We start from the raw sequence: 16,122 nt of genomic DNA, 5'->3' as shown, positions 1-16,122 counted from the left end.
CTCTACTGTGAGAGAAATGGCTAATACATATTCTACTTGCCGACCGTGGACAGACCCCTCCCAACTGTTAGAATCAATTGGGTGTCCAAGCTTATTGAACGCCGAGAAGAGCTTCGAACACGTTTTTCAAGGCGCTATGGTTACCTACGTGCCCAGAATGACCGTCCTGTTGAGTTTCAGCACTCTTCAATGCCGCTGAGGCTCCGATGGCTATCTTGCCATCCCCCCTGAGACGCGCTAAGCCTTATATGGTAACGCGGACAATTGGGGAGCGTGTAAAGCACGCTTCCATTCAGGGGTTACTTTAGACATCTCCAATCTTCAATCCTTAATATCACTCCATTGCTGGCATGCACACATCGCTCCTCCTAGATCCTATCCCTCATCTCAACACATCCAAAGGCCCTACGTGAATGGTTTAAAACCGTTCAATCTGTAATCGATAAGAACGGCATCTAATCAGAGGATATATATAACTTTGATGGGACCGGTTTTACGATGGCCTTATATCAGCACAAAAGGGTGATTACTCGAGCCGAGTATCATAGTCAACGGTCTACAACCAAGAAATCGAGAAAAGGAGACTATTATCGAGTCCATAAGTGCGGCTGGTTTTGCTCTCCCACCATGCATAATCTTTAACGCTAAAAACCACAACACTCGTTGGCTTGATGGGCTTCCGAAAGACTGGTAAATTGAAGTCTCTCTAAATGGCTGGACTTCAGATGAAACTAGCATTGGATGGCCTCAGAATCTATTCATCCCATTCACCTCAACTCGGATAAAAAGAAAACATCGCCTTCTAATTTTTGATCGCCATGGTAGTGATCTCACGCCTCAATTCGCCGAACTTGTGCTGAAAACTCGATCATCCCATCTCCTTGAACCTCTAGATATTAGATATTTTGCTGTTCTTAAGCGTGCCTATGGTCGCCTGATGTTCCAGGAGTGAGAGCATGTTCTGAATTTCCGTCCCATGGACCGATAATCTGGCTTGGATGAGAATTGCCATCAAAACCTAAGTGGTCATTGTGGATGTCGATTGATAAGTATGGCCGAAGCAGAGGTGTAATGTTAGCAAGTTCCTGTCCGCTTAAGTTTGGAGCCACGGCATATTGATAGGGACAGGTGGATATTACAGAATGTTAAAACGCTACTATTTTAACCGCTATTCTGTCTAGCCTTTATAATAGTTGAGTGTAACCTTCCAGTCTAGTTTCTAATTATAGTATCTTATAAATGTCTTCAAATTTACAAAACGGAGCTACTACTATGAGGGGCAAGGTACAAAAGGAGTTACTCTCCCGTAGTGTGTGCTTAGGATGTGCAAGAGAATCTCGCTATTATAGACAGAAAAGGAGACACTGGGCGCAACTTTGAAGGCACCCTGGGGATGGTAAGCAATGACGAGGGTGGGTATCTGGGAGACCCAGTGACGCGGAATGAGGTCCATCATGTCCATCTCCTTCTCAATGATGCAGGGCTTAATGTTAATCAGGGCACTCTGAGCCACAGGAGCCTGCTTCGACATGAAATGTTATCCTCGTCACCGCTCTTGTTGCCGCCCTTTGTGCGGGAGTCCTGGTGTTGAGCGCGGTCCTCAGATTGTCGAAATTGGTCTCTGCGATCTGCTAGATTTTGCCAGCACCACCTGACTCCCTCCCCGAGATATACCCATCCCACTCGAAGTGTACTAGGTAGTGCCGATCCCAAAGGTCGTACCGAATAATATGCTGATGCGATTCAGTGTCCCCTAACCGGGCTCCCATAATACTAGTCGAGAAAGGTGTGGCAGTAGCCACAAACATTTAGGGATTCGACTAGTGGGCGAGTTCTCGCGGCGGACGAAGAAGACAGTAGTGCCCACGCGGTTCATCACGAAGCGATAATCCTGGTCCACGCCGCGCAGACACCAGGACAGGGCTCCCTAGCATGCTGAAGCAGGTGACAATGTCCACCGCGCTCGGGATCCTGCCTTCGGACGGCCTCGCAGGCGGAGTCCCACAGGAAGGCAGGCGACCGGGCGGCGCCGAGGTCTTACAAATACTCTTCCGGGTCGGGAGGGGCGTAATCGCTGGCCTATGGGACGGGCGTCCATCATGGAGGTTAGTGATTTGCGGTCACATTTCCTTTCCCTCTAGAAGGACAAAGAAACACCCACTGGGAACAATGACTGACAGATCTGCTTGGACGAGCCAGGAGCAGGAGGCCCTGTCAGCGCACTCTGGGTTGTCGGGGCTTACCTGCAGCTTGTCTCGCTTGATCTCCACCAGCAGCCAATGGTATGGTGGGGCTGCTGACAGCGGTACAGGCACAGGCACAGGAGTTGGTGTGGGGACAGTGTCCACTCGCCGAAGCGGCTCCTGCAAGAACTCCGCTGGGGTTGCGATGATGAAGCTCTCTGCATTTTGTTGACTTTTTCACAGACGCGGGTTTCGGGAAGGTAGGGATAGAGAAGAGCAGAAGTAGAGGAGGGGAGGGGAGATGGGGACGAAACCTGCGATGCCGGCATTTCCCAACACAGACCGCTGTGTTTGGGGAAGAATGTCGGACTTTAGGATATCGGTATCGACTAGTACTCGTGAGGGGCCAATTGAACCATCTCAGCCATCGATTCATTGACTGAAGAACTATCTGTCGGCTCCCGTTCAAGATGCCATCTATTCAGGGTTTTTTAGTGTGTTACAGCGCTGCTTTTCCGAGAATACCCGATTACCATGCAAAACAGGTAGGAGATTGGGTATCTGCTGAATCATCCTGCTCCTGATTGTAATATCAGTCTCTCCGATCGACAGCATATAATTTCTTATATTCGCCGCTACACAACGGTGCAGCGCTTAAATTATCATTCCAAGCTGGCACCACAAGACTCACATAAAGATGTGCTCAACGTCACAGGACATTCCCTCTAATGGGGGAGCGGACGAGGTGGAGAAGTATCTGTACCTCGGCATTCCTTTCGGTATTGAGCCGAATTTATTAGACTGGTTCTGGGTGTGAAAAGCAGTCTTGGCTCGTTGTACTTAACAGGCTCTTGCTTTACATCTCTTCGGCATTTACTATACACGGAAAATATTCTTCTATACCAACCAAACTGGACTATGGACGCAATGGAAGCCCGGATCAAAGACGGTACCTAGTTGCATTTTAACTAAAGCAATTCTAGGGGTCCCTTCCCGACAGGTTCAGGGTATGCAGCAGGAGAGACCCGTGGAATGTTGAGCCTGGAGATGGCACGAATGCGATGGCAAGCTAAACAGAAAGGACAGTAGGTTAGTAACCATAATCTAACCCTCCCTAACCCTAAGCACCCGCTTTTTGCTCGTCCTATGCAATAGCTTGCTACATAGTGTATCTTACTTGTACCAATACAATACGTCTAATGTTCAGGTACAAAATTCTGTTGAATATCTGTGTTGGGCCATGTTGGTTTGGTACTATGAAAACGTAGTACGTCTAATCGCGTATCATTCTCCAGTTCACGGGCTCAATGGCCTTTGGTACATAGGCCTTGCAGTAGAGACACAACAAAGTCGGCGCGTCGGCTCTCGTTTAGAATCCATAGCTCGTCTAACTGACCTCCGTTATGACACAATGGAAGAGAAGTGAGGCTCTTGTTTACAGGAGCTGGCTAAGCTGTTTGCCCATTGGACACAGGAGTCCGCTCATTCCACTGTTCCAGCGGGCTCTTCATGGTCGTTTCCGGGAACCTGGGGTCTCTCTGCCAGGGAAGGAAATCACTGCTCTCCATGAGGAACTTGAGCACGGCAGCTTCCATTTCGCGACGCAAGACCGCGTACTCGGGCACCTCGGCCAAATTTTGCAGCTCCTCGGGATCGTTCTCGCGACTGTAAAGCTCCGGTGGCTCATATAGACGGTAGATGTAAGTCCATTTCTTGCTGCGGCATGATACGGCCTTACCCACCAGCTCCGTGTTGTTGTGCTGCAGCGCTCCCTTGATGTCTGTTGCCATCGTTAGCTTGGATCCAAATCAATAAAGGCCGTTGCAGATGCCTCTTACCATATGGGTACGGCCCTTGTTCCAACAGTGGCTCCTCTGACGTCAGGAAGCCGCCTTCAGTAAAGGCATACTTGCGATGCGGAACGACTTCTTTCCCACCCTTGAGTAAAGCGTCCGCAAAGGACTTGCCACAGTGAGGGAAGTGCTCGCCAATCCCGGTAAACTCAAAAACGGTCGGCAAAAGGTCCACCATTTCCGACATCTCATCGTATACCACCCCTTCTGGCAGGCCTCCGCCACCAATGATGAGCGGCTCACGGGTCAAAGACTCAGACAGGCCCGCAGGCCACTTCTCAATCAAGCCATAGTCACCAAGGTACTCCCCGTGGTCGGTGAAGAACATGGAGATGGTGCTATCCCAGACGCCAATGTCCTTTGCCTTCTGGATGACGCGGCCAAACTGGTCATCGAGTCTCGTAATCATACCGTAGTATGTGGCCATGATCTCGCGCCACATCTCAGGGGTGGCTCGGGCAGTGCCGTACTGTTCGCGGATGGCTTGCATGTATCTTGGCTCGTATCCCGTCTGTCACGTTATCAGCAAGATGCGCGCATGCAGCAAGTCGTGTGGAAAGAATGTTACCTTTTTCTCTTTGGGCGCAGGAGCCGGCATGTCGTCCCTGCCGTACATGGAAAAGTACGGCTCTTCCACCATAAAGGGGCAGTGAGGGAAGATCAAGGGCATAAAAAGAACCCAGGGCTTGCCGGTAGGTGGACGCTCCATCCATTTGATGGCCAACCTGACCACGGCTTCATCGTAGTCCACGGCTTCCTGTGCGTTCCTCCACCCTTTGTAAAAAAAGCGGTTCCAGATGTTGTTCTTGTCCTCTTCGGTGGGTGGCTTGTTAAACTTGGGCATGAACTCTAGGGTCTCGAGGAAGCCATATTCGTCCATGGACAGCTCGGTGACTGTAGGCGCGAAAGTGTCACCCCGAGGCGCAAGGCAGGCGATGTGGTAACCAGCCTCCTCCTTCATCGAACGAAACACGTTGAGCTCCCATGGCTTGATGAGGTTGTCAATGGAGCGGTGGCCGGAGACATGGGGGTAGTTGCCAGTGAAGATGCTGCATCGAGACTGCGTGCACACCGAGGCCTGAACCCAGCAGTTTGAGAAGAGAGTGCCTTGTTTCGCAAAAGCATCGATATTAGGAGTCTTGACGTGCTGTTGAATTGTCAGAACCTTCCTCCAGGGACTGGGGGATTGCGGAAACAACTCGGCGTGACAGCGGGACGGCGTACCTTGTTACCAGTGCATCCCAACGAGTCATACCGGAGCTGATCGGGCATGAAGATAATAAAGTTGGGTTTCTCGACTTTCAATCCATTGCTGGGCTTTGCAGGCAACCTGTGAGGAGGATGCTGTTTCGGCGAGACCAGCCCTTGTTGCTTGCAGCCATCTTGTTGAGAACTTGGGGAATCTTCAAGATGAGGATGCCACTACGAGTTCCCGTCTGTTCACACAGATGTCTAAGTCATGCCAGGACCTCTCAGGCGAGAAAGTCCAAGTCTTCAATTGATCTGCCGTCGTAGAAGTGTTCCCACGTCTAGAGTCGTGGATCGTGCACCGACCTCCGAGTTCCGGCTTCGCGGGGCAGATTACGAACTCGGGGGAGACGAATGAGCTGCAAGCAGCCAATATCAGATCTGCACCAACAAGGTTCCACCCTGCTTAGATCAAGCTTATTAAAGCGTGGGGTAGTCCATGGCGGCATGCTCGGGGTACGGAGAGCATCCGCTTTTCAGAGCCAGAGTCATGACCCCCGAGTTCCGGTGACGCATACTCTGTACGGAAATACCCAATGCACATGGCTACATGCGGCTGATTGGTGACCGGCCCATCCCCAACTTTTTACCCCATTGTCACTCGCTTGCATCACAGTGTCTGTTGTTCCAAGCCTTGCTCTAGGTCTCGTCACGCTGGACCGTTGCCGCTGCACCCGAGTGGAAACCCCAGCACGTCGGTTTGCCCAATGCAGCCTGGCCATGTAAGGCTTGACCCCTGGAGTCTGAGCGCTTTGCCTCACCAATCACTTCGGTAGTACATGAAAGGGTGCAGTATCTGTGCAATGACTCGACCTCACCTACTATGGCCGTGAATCCTGGTTTCTCAGATGTGTAGATATGAACTTCTTCCATGTTTATGCAGACTGACTAGTGTGTGTTGGCCCAGCCCGGGAACTCTACGTTGACCATGCCCGTCTCCATGAAGTATCGCTCCCACAGCTTCTCCAGCTCCTTCATGATCCCCACCTCTGTCTCACTCAGATCCTTCATCTCGGCGGGGTCATCCTCCACGTTGTACAGCTGCCAGCCATCCTTGCCCTTGGGTGGGGGAATGTACACGGCCTTCCAGCGGCCCATCCTGATGGCCCGCATCCCGTAGAGCTCCCACCTGTGGACATGGCTGTCCTCGCCGTGAACAGAGTTCTCCGCCTGTCCGTCGGCGTTGGATCCCAGGGCCCCGAGATGCTTGACCCAGCTTTTGCCCCGGGGCTCCACGACATCCCTGTTGCGGAATCGTGTGCCTGGGTGCTTCACCTCTGCGAGCTCCAGGATTGTGGGCATGATATCCATGGCTGTTGTGAATGCGTGCGTGATGGCCCCAGCCTTGGGCGCCAGAGGAGGGTAGTGTAGGAGACAGGGGCAACGGATGCCGCCTTCCGTCGACTGCCCCTTGGTGCCGCGACTGGGCGCCGTAGCAGCACAGGCCCATCGTGGCCCGTACCAAATCCACGAATCAGGGTTGCCAATGTTCTCTAGGTTGTTGTTGTAGTGCTTATTGATGACCGATGCCATCGTGTCGGCCCCTCCCATGATGGGTGCAGCTTCCAGCGCGGCCCCTTCCGCGCCGTTGTCGCTCATAAAGAGGATAAAGGTGTTGTCGAGCTCACCGGTCTTGGTCAGGTAGTCCACGATACGACCAATGTTGGTATCGAGTAGTTCAACCATGGCAGCAAACGTCTCCATCTTGCGCGCCGACTCGGAGCGTTCCGAGTCTGTCAGTTCCTCCCAGGGCGGCCCGAGTCGGCCCTCGGGGGGAGCGTGGTCGACGCCGGGCTTTACGAGCCCAAGATCTTGCAAGCGTTTGAGTCGTGACTGCGTCAACGCATCTGGTCCCTTGTCGTAGACTCCGCGATATTTGTCAATGATATCCTGGGGTGCCTGTAGCGGCCAGTGAGGTGCCGTGTAAGTCATGCAGGCAAAGAAAGGCTGCTCAGCCTCCTCTGCCGTCCTGTTCTCCAGGAAGCCCAGCGCCTTATCCGTGAATGTTTTTGCAGAATAGAACTCCTTGGGGAGGTCGGTGTCGAAGTTAAGAAATTTGTCTCCTTCCATCCAGAACTTCTTGTTGGCCATGGCCGGCAAGAAAAAACTCATTGTCCTTGAACTGCGGCTCCCAGCCATAATGATTGTGTGCTCCAGGAAGATACGAGAAACTTTTGGTGAAGCCTCTTGAGCAAGGTGCCAGATCTTTGGTGAGACCGAGATGCCTATGCAGACGAGATTCAATCATTAGCAGGGCTTACATCAATGATTCGTCAGAGACACGCACCATTTTCCAGACAGCATGGTGAAATAGCCAGCATCTTGTAGAATCTCCGGGAGAGCAGCTACACGCAAATTGAGGTAACCCTCGTATCCTGGCTGATCACGGAGCCAGATCTTGTGTGGTGTTCCGGTTGCCTCACTCATTTGACCGAGACCAGCGATGTGGTTGTCTGTTCCGGAGAACAGCATCGCTCTCGTTGGCGAGCATGCTGCTGCCGTGTGGAAGTTGGTCATGCGAATTCCATCTTGTGCTAGCTTATCCAGGACCGGCGTCTTGATTTCGCTTCCGTACGGAGAAATATCGCTGAAGCCGAGGTCATCTGCAATGAGTATCAGGAAATTGGGGTGTTTCGAGGCCATCTTCGGGTTCGTCGAAGCTGCAGGTAATTGGTCTGGGCCAAGAGTTACTCGTGTAAGTCGTCACAGATCAAGGAAGTTCTGTCGGCTTTGGGAAATCTTACCGACAACCAAAAAGCTTTGATTTCAGCTTGCACCTTTCAATACTTTCAATATTTGCCTTGGCCGATGCATCGTGGGAAGAAGTCGACTCATTCGAGGACGCAAAGACGCGACTAATAGTTTAGTACAAGAGTAGCGTGCCGATGGTCTGTCGGATGTGACATTAGCTCGAGGAAGACCGAGTAGCGGCGCAAAGTACCCCCGAGAAGCGGATCGCGGCTCCAGTCACCCAGTGACGCAGCAGTTGGCCTCCGGTGACCCCGTCGGTTTACCTGTTGTCTCTGTTCTCTCTAGTCTCCATTCTCGATCGTTCGGACGCGGGGGCCCGTCACGATGCACGAGGGACTTTGTTGTGATCAGGGCTGGGCAAATTTTCACCCCCCTTTGACAGCGCTCCTTGTCCGCAACCGCCGACTTCCCTCATAATTGAAGCCTGTTGGGTCTAAAACTGTAGCCTTTGGGGCGGGGATCGAGTCTGCGTGTTTCACCTTGACCCAACGCCCGTCGGAAGATCCTACGACCCCATGGGGTCCGGGGTTGTTGCCTTTGGTCTGCCATCTCTGCTTCCAATCAGGTATATACGGCCTTGCCTATCTACGATGCGTCGCGAGGTATCCGCAATCCATGTCCTGGTCCCCATCTTCTTCTCTTCGCCCATCTCTACTAGGTTGATAATTTCCATCTCATCAGTCAATTGAAGAGCCCATCATTCATTCCCTCAAAATGCCTGCCGGCAACGACATCGGGCAGCTGTCCCTGCGACAGGCTTACAAGTGCTTCAACAAGAAGTTGTTGCTCACTTGCTGCCTCGTCGCCATCTCGCCTTTCAACTATGGCTTCGACAACCAAGGTTTCTCCAGCATCCAGAGCATGGACTACTTCGACAAGCAGTTCGGCGACTATGATCCCAAGACCAAAGCGTGGTACCTGCCCACGTGGTGGCTGTCCATCTTCAACGCTGTGCCCTTTGCAAGCTTCTTCTGTGGCATCATCTGCGGCAGTATCATCAGTAAGAAGTTTGGACGCCGAGCTTGCATCTTCTTCATGGCTTGCTGGGCCCTCATGTCTGCCTCTGTCATCATCTCCGCTAGATCCAGGGGTCAGATCCTTGCTGGCCGTATCCTCAACTGTACGTGGTCACTCCTGTCCAAAAAAAAAAACCTTGCATCTTTTATCTGTACCTCGACTCAACAGAACTGATGGTGTGACTGCCTAGTCTTCTACGTCGGCATGGAACTCGTCTGCATCGCCGTCTACCAATCCGAAATTACACCCCGCAAGGTTCGAGGTGTGACCGTCGGTGCTTACCACGTTGCCTTGACCGTAAAGCTCAGACCTTCTATAAGACTGAACAAGACAAGTCTTACTAACGCCCTTAGACTGGCGGATTGATCTTGAACTCTCTCGCGGCTGGCACAAAGGAGATTAAGAGCAACGCCTCATGGATTATCCCCTTCGGTCTCTTCTTCACCATCCCTACCATTATTGTGTCCACAATCTGGTTCCTTCCGGAGGTATGCCGTTCTTCTTTATTCCTCTTGATGCAGATCACATTGGATGCTGACGACCGTCATAGTCTCCCAGATGTCTCATCATGCAAGAACGAACCGAGCAGGCCCGCAAGAACCTGCACGTGCTCCGTGTCGGTGCCTTAACCGAAGAACAAATCGAGGAAGAGTGGCAGCAAATGCTGCTTGGTATCAGACAAGAAGAAGCCATCAGCAAAAAGGGGTGTAATGTCTCTTCGTCGGCGCCAACAAGTGCCGCACCCTCACTGTCATCTTCATCAACGTCTTCCTCCAGTGCACGGGTCAGCAGTTCGCGTCCACTTATGGTGCCCTTTACATCAAGTGACTGCACTCCATCAGTCAGTTCTACATGCTCATCATCATGGCCATCATCAACATGTTCCTGGGCTTCGTGGTCATATACGCCCAGGATCGCATCGGCCGCAGAAAGCTGCTTTTCATTGGAGGGGGTGTTCAGGCCTCAGCCATGATTTGCATGGGGGGTCTGGGCACAGCGCCTGACCAGTCACTGCCCATCCGCAATGCCGTGGTGTCCATGATGGTCATTTACATTTCCGGCTACACTGCTGGCTGGGCGGGTGTCACGCAAACCATGAACGCCGAGATCCCTAGCACGGAACTGCGTGCCGCAACATTCCGCGTGGCTTCCATCACTGCTGTTGTTTGCCAGTAAGCTGTTCTTCACCTTGCTTCGTTACTTTGAATCTATTGACCCGTCTGTGTTCCAGGATCGTCATGACCTTTGTCATCCCCTATCTTCTCAACGCGCCGTACGCTGCTCTGCACGTCAAGACGGGCTTCATCTTTGGGGCCATCACCGTTTGCGGCCTTGTGTTCACGTACATGTTCGTGCCGGACTGCAGGGGCAGGTCGCTTGAAGATATCGACGTCCTGTTCCACTCAAGTGTTCCCGCACGTCGGTTCCACAAGGTTGACGTGGGCACGTTGCGCGAGCACATAGACGGACATGATATGAAGCACGTGGAAACGCTCAAAGATGAGACAGTGACTCACACCGAGGAGGCAAAGCCTCAGGTCTAAAGTTACGAGGATATGATGACGGCTTCTGCTATGAGAAGTGGTGTGCACCACCAGCGCTAGGTAAAGAACAACAAAGACTTGTCTAGATTACAAACGAAATAAACTATTCTTATGAACGACATTACATCTCGAAAGGGAAAGGATGGTGCTTTATTCAGGTGTTACCTGTGATAATTTTTCTCATTCAAACAATGTCCGAACCTGAAGCTAAAATATGTAGCTCCGCAAATGCGGCGAGTAAACGTGCTTTACTCCCCAGCCTTAAGTCCCTAAGTCTACATATCGGTCTGGAAGACATGCACCGAACAAAGGAAATAGCAACTCTCAGTGTTTTTTTTTTTCTGTTCCCTTGAGTTGGTGAACGGCTAAGGCCATACGAAAACCTTGACAGGCGGAATGACTTGCAGGTAAGATGATGAAAACTCGGCAAGCATCTGCGATCAGATCATTTGGACCTCGGAGAGCGGGGTTTTTCCATTGAATTGTCTTTCGTCCAAGGCGTGATCGCTTAGCCATGGGTGTATCGGGGGCTCTGCAATGCTATACGATGTCTTGGAAGTCTCGATTCGGCGGACCCAGTGGGCAGACGGCAGAGCAGGCTGCTGATGAGAGAATCCACCCGGAAAGCACGTCAACCGGCAGTCGGGGAATCTTGCAGCGCCCGAGATCCGCACACGGGTCTACGAGTTCCGGCCGGCATGTCTCTGCCAAGACGCGGCCTGTGAGAAATCAGGTGCCATGCATTGGGGGGACTTCGGCAATTAAAGCAGATTCTCGCGGGTCCGAAGTCCCCCAACATGGAGGATCCTGGAGAAGCTCCGACCCCACGGGGCTATGCGGGGTAAGCTCTCCATTGCGTGATGTCTCCTTGAGAAGCTTCACCCTGTATAGTCTGTTGCATTTCGAGCCAAGGCGCCGGTGTCGTGCAGGCGGAAGTCGGAAATCAATGCCCGGCCCTCTCGCCCTCCATCGATCATCTCTGGCTCTAGCGCTTTCGCTACCATGTGTATAAGAAGAAAAATGCTTAAGCTGGCGGAAGCAAGACGTTCCTGTAGCCAACAGTCTTTGGACGACATCGTCTCTGAAGTTCCTGCCACGTTTGCATTTCATTGCTAAGCAGTCTCTACCAAAAATGAGGTCCTCACTTCTGTCCCTGGGCCTGCTTCTCAGTGGTGTCAGCCACTGCGCCGCTAACTGCGGCTCGGGTCCGGGCCACGGTCAGGGTCCCCACGATTCGAAAAAGCCTAATATTGTCTTCATCCTGAGTGACGACCAAGATGCTCGGCTTGGCTCAACAGACTTTCAGAGCGTGCTGCACAAAGAAATATTTGACAAAGGCATTCGATTCATCAACCATTTCGGCACGACTGCCCAGTGCTGCCCCAGCCGGGCTGGTCTCCTTCGTGGACAAGTGAGCCACAACACCAACATCACCCACGTCCATGGGCCAGGGTATGTGGTTCGGGCAAGACATCTACGCACTGATTACTGACATAATATCGAATCTAGTGGCAACTACGACAAATGGTACATCTCTGGCCAAGACAAGGATTACTTGCCCCAATGGCTCGCCAAGGCTGGCTACCGCAGCGAATGTAAGCGTTCATCCTCCGTACGCCACGGAACTGGCCGGTTTCGGCAGCTGATCTCGAAACCCAGATGCCGGTAAGCTCCTCAATGGGTACAACATAATCAACTACAACATTAGACCCAAGGGATGGCACTGGGTGGATGCACTGGTTAGTATCCTTAGGTCACCATCTGGAATGACTCTTTGAGCTTACACACTACTCAGCTTGATCCCTACACTACATACTACAATGTGCCAGTGCTGTCCCAGAATGGCGAGCGCCCAACATACTACAAGGGATGGCACTCCACCGATGTGATTCGCATCAAAGCGTAAGGTTTTCTCCTTGTCCAACTTGAAAGGGTAACATGTACTAATTGCTGATGCAGACTGGACCGCCTCGAGCGTCTTGCCTCACAAGACCAGCCTTTCTACCTTCAGATCGCACCCTATTCCTGTCACATTGAGAATGACCAGTACCGGGCCATCCCCCTCAAACGACACTTTGAGCTCTTTCAGGATGCCAAGGCGCCGCGGTACCCCAATTACAACCCCGAGGAGAAGTACCAGAAGAAGAAGGGCAGCTGGCTCCGGGATCTGCCACTGATGAACCAGTCATCGAGGGACTTTGCCGACTTTGCATTTAAGTCTCGTGCTCAATCTCTTCAGGGTGTTGATGAGATTATCGAGGATGTCATTGCCAAATTGGAGGAGAAGGGCATCCTTGATAACACTTATAGTAAGTTCAACCTACCCTTGGTGGTTTGTACGCCGGCAAAGGTCTAATAGGACAAAATTAGTCGTCTATTCATCGGACAACGGATACCACATTGGCCAAAACCGAGTGCCAGCTGGCAAGGCCGGCTTCTATGCCGAAGACACAAACCTGCCCTTTGGCGTGCGTGGTCCAGGCATCCCCGCAGGCGCCGTTTCCAAGACGCCCAGTGTGCACGTCGACCTGGCTCCTACTTTTCTAGATATCGCTGGCCTTCCCGAGGACGAGTGGCCCGACTTCTTGGACGGCGCCAGCTTGCTTGACCAGTGGAGACACCCGCACCAAAAGTACGGTGAAGGCCAAGGCGAGGGCAATTCCAAGGAGACGCTCAACATTGAGTTTTGGGGGCTCTGCATCTCCGAGTCGCCAAACACTGTCGACGTGGGATCTCCATTTAACAACAACAGCTACAAGACGCTTCGTATTCTCGGCGAAGAACAGGGCTGGCTGCTCTCTATCTGGTGCACGGGTGATATTGAGCTCTACGACACCATCAAGGATCCGTACGAGGTGAACAACATTGCCAGCTCGACCGAGTCTCAGCACATCAACATGCTGAACCGGCTTAACACACTCTTGCTGGTTACCAAATCCTGCGAAAAGGGTTCCTGCCGTGACCCCTGGGCCGTTTTCAACCCACCGGATGGCAGCAAGATCATCTCCCTGAAGCAGGCCCTGGATCCAAAGTATGACGACTTTTTCGCCTCGTTCCCCAAGGTCCAGTTCGGCGAGTGCATGCAATACCAGTATGTGCCCAACGAGGAGCCATACTATCCAGAGATCCCGGTCCATGCCAGGGAAGGGCTGGGCAGGGAAGCCCGGGGTCCCACGGACAACTATATCTCGACCAAGGGCAAGGTTACCATCAAGGACAGCACGTACCATGGCACCGAAGCGCAGAGGCACGGGACGCTCAAGGATGTATACGAGAATGCTCGTCCGCTAACCGACTCGGAGCTCGTGTCTGATGATACTGTTAGCTCGAAGCGGTTCGCGGCGGTTCCAGAGCGGGATCTTGTCGGCATGGGATTCGACTAAGAAGGGGATGCGGTGCTCTAGTCCACATATACCCAGCGATTTGTTCAAGTAGAGCAGCTTGGGCTGTCAAATCACAGAACAAACATGGCTTGTTTTGAATAAGGAAGCGTTGCAGCAGAAGCAACTAACTATATCATTTGTGAAACCGTAATTACATGGAAGCGGGTGGTATCAAGCACTTGTGCGTGGTATCAAGACGGATGTCTTCTAACGATTTTCACGCAAATCTGCCCCTACTGACCGAGTATCTTCGGCGTTTTCAACGCCCAGTGCCATGGGTGTTCACGCTCAGCATCCTCCCTCAAAGGGATGGATAACTTCAGGGCGGAGAAGCCTTTTATGAAGTAATGGGAGCTGAAAGACCTGAAGAGGTGCAGTAGCCAAGCGAATCGATTAGTGATATCAACGGTTGCATGAACATACATTTGATCTATGACTGCTTAAACAAAGGACTTCTTACTCCAACGCAGATGCGATATTTCTGTGACCTTTGACCGGCGCCTCACTCACAACCTGGTGTGCACTGGCTCGTCACCAATCTCGTACATCCTGTCCTCCAGCTTCTTGGTCATCTCTTTTACAATGTCCGCATACTTGGGCTCGTGGTAACAGTTGAAGAGCTCCAGCGGGTCTTCTTGGCAATCAAACAGCTCCCACTCCTTCTCCTCGCCGCCCGGCCGGGTGCCCTCGATGCCAAAGTCTTCATTGTACCAGTAGATCAGCTTGTAGCGCTGATCCCTGACACCATAGTGGGCGTACGCCTCGTGAATGATGTCGCGGTGCATCCAGTACCGGTGGTAGGCGACCTGTGGCCAGTCCTGGGGCGTCTTCTCTTGCGTGAGGGCGCGGAAGGAGAGCCCCTGCATGTACGACGGGATCTGCACATTGGCGAAGTCGAGGAAGGTTGGCGCAAAATCCACGTTGCAGATGATGTCGTTGCAGACCGTCTTGGGCTTGATCTCGCGCGGGAAACGCATCACGAAGGGCATCTGGAAACTCTCTTCGTACATGAAGCGCTTGTCGAACCAGCCGTGCTCTCCGAGGAAGAAGCCCTGGTCTGAGGTGTACATGACAATGGTGTTCTCTGCGAGCCCGTTCGCGTCGAGGTGGTCCAGCAACCGCCCGACATTGTCGTCAATGCTCTGGATGGTCCGCAGGTACCGCTGCATGTACCGTTGGAACTTGAACTCGGCCAGCTCCTGAGGGGTGGAGAAGGTAAACTCCTCGCCTGTCTGCTTGCATCGAAACTTGAGCTGGGTGACGTCCTCGGGCGCGGGCAGCTTCCTGTCTGTCCACCACCAGATGTCCACCATCTTGGTGCCGAGACGGCTCGCAGGACCCTCGGGCTGCACGATGCCCAAGTCGTTGTAGGTCAGGTCCTCTGCGACGCGCATCTTGGCCACCTTGGCCGCGTTGGCGCGGTTCTTGTAGTCGTCAGTAAACGTGTCTGGGAGGCGTACGGGATCCTTGTACAGATCCTTGTGTTTGTCGTCGTATTCCCATGACCTGTGAGGTGCCTTGTGGTGGCACATGAGGAAGAAGGGTCGGTCCTTGTCACGCTTTTCTATCCAGTCAATCGACTTGTCGGTGATGATGTCGGTAGCATAACCGGGGACTCTCTCCGTGCCGTTGGGCCCGTAGAACTCGGGGTCCCAGTACTCGCCCTGACCCGGAACGATGCTCCAGTGGTCGAAGCCGGTTGGGTTGTGGTCCTCTCCCTCTCCAAGATGCCACTTGCCAATCATGGCCGTCTGGTAATTTTGCGGAGAGGACTTCAGCTGCTTGGCAACGTTGGGCAGCCGCTTGTTGATCTTGGAATCGAGCGTCATGACGCCATTGACGTGGTTGTGAGTGCCACAGAGCACGGCAGCTCGCGAAGGTGTGCAGATGCTGTTTGTCACGTAACAGTGGTTGAAGAGCATCCCCTCGTTGGCAAGCCTGTCCAAGTTGGGCGTGTGATTGATGCCAGCACCATAGCAGGAAATGGACTTGGCAGCATGGTCATCAGCCATGATGAAGATGATGTTGGGGGGCTCTTGTTTCGCCATCTTGACGGTATTGCGGATTGGATAAGGGACAAGAGTAGTGCACGAGAGAAGATGTAAGTGCTGTTGAACTCTGTTGTCTTGCACCTGAGGCTCTC

At 52.6% G+C, this 16,122-nt stretch overlaps 5 protein-coding genes across 5 annotated transcripts; 2 read left to right on the top strand and 3 right to left on the bottom strand.

Annotated features, from left to right (window-relative positions):
• Positions 1 to 3,631: 3,631 nt before the first annotated feature.
• N7532_000019 (uncharacterized protein) lies at positions 3,632 to 5,308 on the bottom strand (the record flags this gene model as incomplete). Its single annotated transcript, XM_056612523.1, has 4 exons — positions 3,632 to 3,963; positions 4,022 to 4,547; positions 4,605 to 5,183; positions 5,261 to 5,308. The coding sequence occupies 4 exons, from the start codon at positions 5,306 to 5,308 to the stop codon at positions 3,632 to 3,634; spliced, it is 1,485 nt and encodes a 494-aa protein (XP_056479747.1).
• Positions 5,309 to 6,172: 864 nt separating this feature from the next.
• Positions 6,173 to 7,927, bottom strand: N7532_000018 (arylsulfatase; the record flags this gene model as incomplete). Its single annotated transcript, XM_056612522.1, has 2 exons — positions 6,173 to 7,406; positions 7,572 to 7,927. 2 exons carry the CDS (start codon positions 7,925 to 7,927, stop codon positions 6,173 to 6,175), a joined length of 1,590 nt encoding a protein of 529 aa, XP_056479746.1.
• Positions 7,928 to 8,749: 822 nt separating this feature from the next.
• N7532_000017 (uncharacterized protein) lies at positions 8,750 to 10,596 on the top strand (the record flags this gene model as incomplete). Its single annotated transcript, XM_056612521.1, has 6 exons — positions 8,750 to 9,155; positions 9,243 to 9,349; positions 9,406 to 9,540; positions 9,603 to 9,836; positions 9,899 to 10,224; positions 10,284 to 10,596. 6 exons carry the CDS (start codon positions 8,750 to 8,752, stop codon positions 10,594 to 10,596), a joined length of 1,521 nt encoding a protein of 506 aa, XP_056479745.1.
• Positions 10,597 to 11,728: 1,132 nt separating this feature from the next.
• On the top strand, positions 11,729 to 13,979 carry N7532_000016 (sulfatase family protein; the record flags this gene model as incomplete). The annotated part of the gene is made up of 6 exons (XM_056612520.1): positions 11,729 to 12,048; positions 12,106 to 12,191; positions 12,256 to 12,335; positions 12,392 to 12,498; positions 12,556 to 12,905; positions 12,967 to 13,979. The coding sequence occupies 6 exons, from the start codon at positions 11,729 to 11,731 to the stop codon at positions 13,977 to 13,979; spliced, it is 1,956 nt and encodes a 651-aa protein (XP_056479744.1).
• Positions 13,980 to 14,485: 506 nt separating this feature from the next.
• Positions 14,486 to 16,027, bottom strand: N7532_000015 (sulfatase family protein; the record flags this gene model as incomplete). Its single annotated transcript, XM_056612519.1, has 1 exon — positions 14,486 to 16,027. One exon carries the CDS (start codon positions 16,025 to 16,027, stop codon positions 14,486 to 14,488), a length of 1,542 nt encoding a protein of 513 aa, XP_056479743.1.
• Between the last annotated feature and the right edge of the window lie 95 nt (positions 16,028 to 16,122).

This window comes from Penicillium argentinense (assembly GCF_028826775.1).
Source record: "Penicillium argentinense strain IBT 30761 chromosome Unknown utg000001l_segment0_segment0, whole genome shotgun sequence".
Taxonomy (NCBI): domain Eukaryota; kingdom Fungi; phylum Ascomycota; class Eurotiomycetes; order Eurotiales; family Aspergillaceae; genus Penicillium; species Penicillium argentinense.
This window is presented reverse-complemented; position numbering and strand designations above follow the sequence as displayed.